This window comes from Cyprinodon variegatus, unplaced genomic scaffold (assembly GCF_000732505.1).
Source record: "Cyprinodon variegatus isolate N-32 unplaced genomic scaffold, C_variegatus-1.0 Scaffold1409, whole genome shotgun sequence".
NCBI lineage: Eukaryota > Metazoa > Chordata > Actinopteri > Cyprinodontiformes > Cyprinodontidae > Cyprinodon > Cyprinodon variegatus.
In genome coordinates, this window is record NW_015151862.1 from 81,627 (window position 1) to 83,190 (window position 1,564).

At 43.9% G+C, this 1,564-nt stretch overlaps 1 protein-coding gene across 1 annotated transcript in view; it reads right to left on the minus strand.

Moving 5' to 3' along the window:
* Positions 1 to 1,564, minus strand: part of snx19 (sorting nexin 19) — a gene marked incomplete at its 3' end in the record, with an annotated part of 59,011 nt that overhangs the window by 46,335 nt on the left and 11,112 nt on the right. The window contains exons 6-7 of the mRNA XM_015402917.1: positions 489 to 589; positions 283 to 402 (exon numbers count right to left, since the gene is read on the minus strand). Coding sequence (XP_015258403.1) covers positions 283 to 402; positions 489 to 589 — 221 coding nt within the window. The remainder of the gene's footprint in view (positions 1 to 282; positions 403 to 488; positions 590 to 1,564) is intronic.

Here is a 1,564-nt window from a genome sequence, read left to right on the forward strand (position 1 = left end):
TGAATCAATATGACTGGATGCCTGCTGACATGTGTTGTGAAATGGCGCTATAGAAATAAACTAAATAGTAGCCTGATGATAAATTGAGTTGACTTTTCAATGGAACTATCCCAGTTCTCCAAAATATGATCTATTACCAGGACTTGCTTCCACTTGTATGGAAGCCATAGTTTACATGTTAATGGTCTCGTTCTTTTTTTACAGGAAGGAGAGCTAAGAATGTGTAGACAGCACCGCCCTAAAATCTATTCTCACAACCGAATCCTGACAAAATGCTTGAACCTTGTCTATGCGGGACACGATGAAGGGTTTCTTCACAAAGGCAATCCTGGCGTCCGTGTTGAGAGCAAGAAACTCCTGCATCTCTTCACTGTTGGCTATTTCGGAGATGGCACACAGTTGCTGCAGAGATCAGAACAAACAGCATTTATCAGGCTGTCATTCACCAGATTTATAAAAAAGAAAAACATGTTTAAAAAGCCGCTGACCTTTAGGAAGGTTTCCAGGAGCCCCTTCCTGGCCTCGATCTTGTCACTGTCCATGTTTCCAAACGGCATGTCTGGAAAGATTTTCTTTGGACCTTTCACCCCTAAGAGACAAATTAAAGCGACTTTATTTGGTGTAACGGTTTCCTGACCCGTTAACCGTCTCAGGTCCGCCGCCGGGCCCCAAAGGCTCAACGAGGTTCATATAAAAACCTACAGGTGGATTAATTTGTTGCCATGGCAGCACTTAATTCGCCATCTGATTGGCTGATCAGTCCCTCTTGACAACGCCTCTCTGGCTGAAATCGGACCAGTACAGAACCAGGACTAATCGCCTTCCTTGGACTTGATGGTGAAACCTTTTTTTTGTTAGCATTATGCTAAGTTCTCTGTTTAACCCTAACCCTTCCTTGGTTTTCACATCTATAATGCATTTAACATTCTGGATCCTTATATGGGATGGAATTCCTCAGGGGAACCCGGACCAGTGGTGGAAAGGTGACAAGCACACTGGTCACGCTGGTTTCTGAGCCAAAAGACAGTCAACCATCACTGATGGATGTGGAGCAGCTCGTCTGAAGATGTCTTCTACTGAGCTGCAGCAGCAGCCGATCATCCTGATGGTTCATAAACTTTGGGTTTCCTTTGTTTTGGTTTGGTTTTTATATAGAATGAAGTCTGTTCCATTATTGTCGCAATAAACACTTTTATTAAAGTCGTAGAGAAGCGACTGTTCCAACGGTTGCATTTCCGAATAGTGGTCCCCGACTTTACACGAGTGAATAAAGTGAATATGATTGGTCGATTATCAAGGGGGCGGGATTGTTGTGGCGGAAGGTTCAAAAGCAGGTTTTATTTTGGTCAGTTTGTCGGAAGCATCTCGCTAACCAGTTAGCAACTTAGTGCTAGCAGGTTCCCAATGGGAAATTCCATTGGGACCAAGTAGCACTAAATTGGTGACTTAGAAACGACGCTGTCAAGGAACGCTATGGACAGAGGAAACATGCAAGAGGAGGAGAGTTTAGTGTCGGAGGTCGTGGATAAAAATGTCCTCGTCCATTTTTTATCTAGAGGAGGAA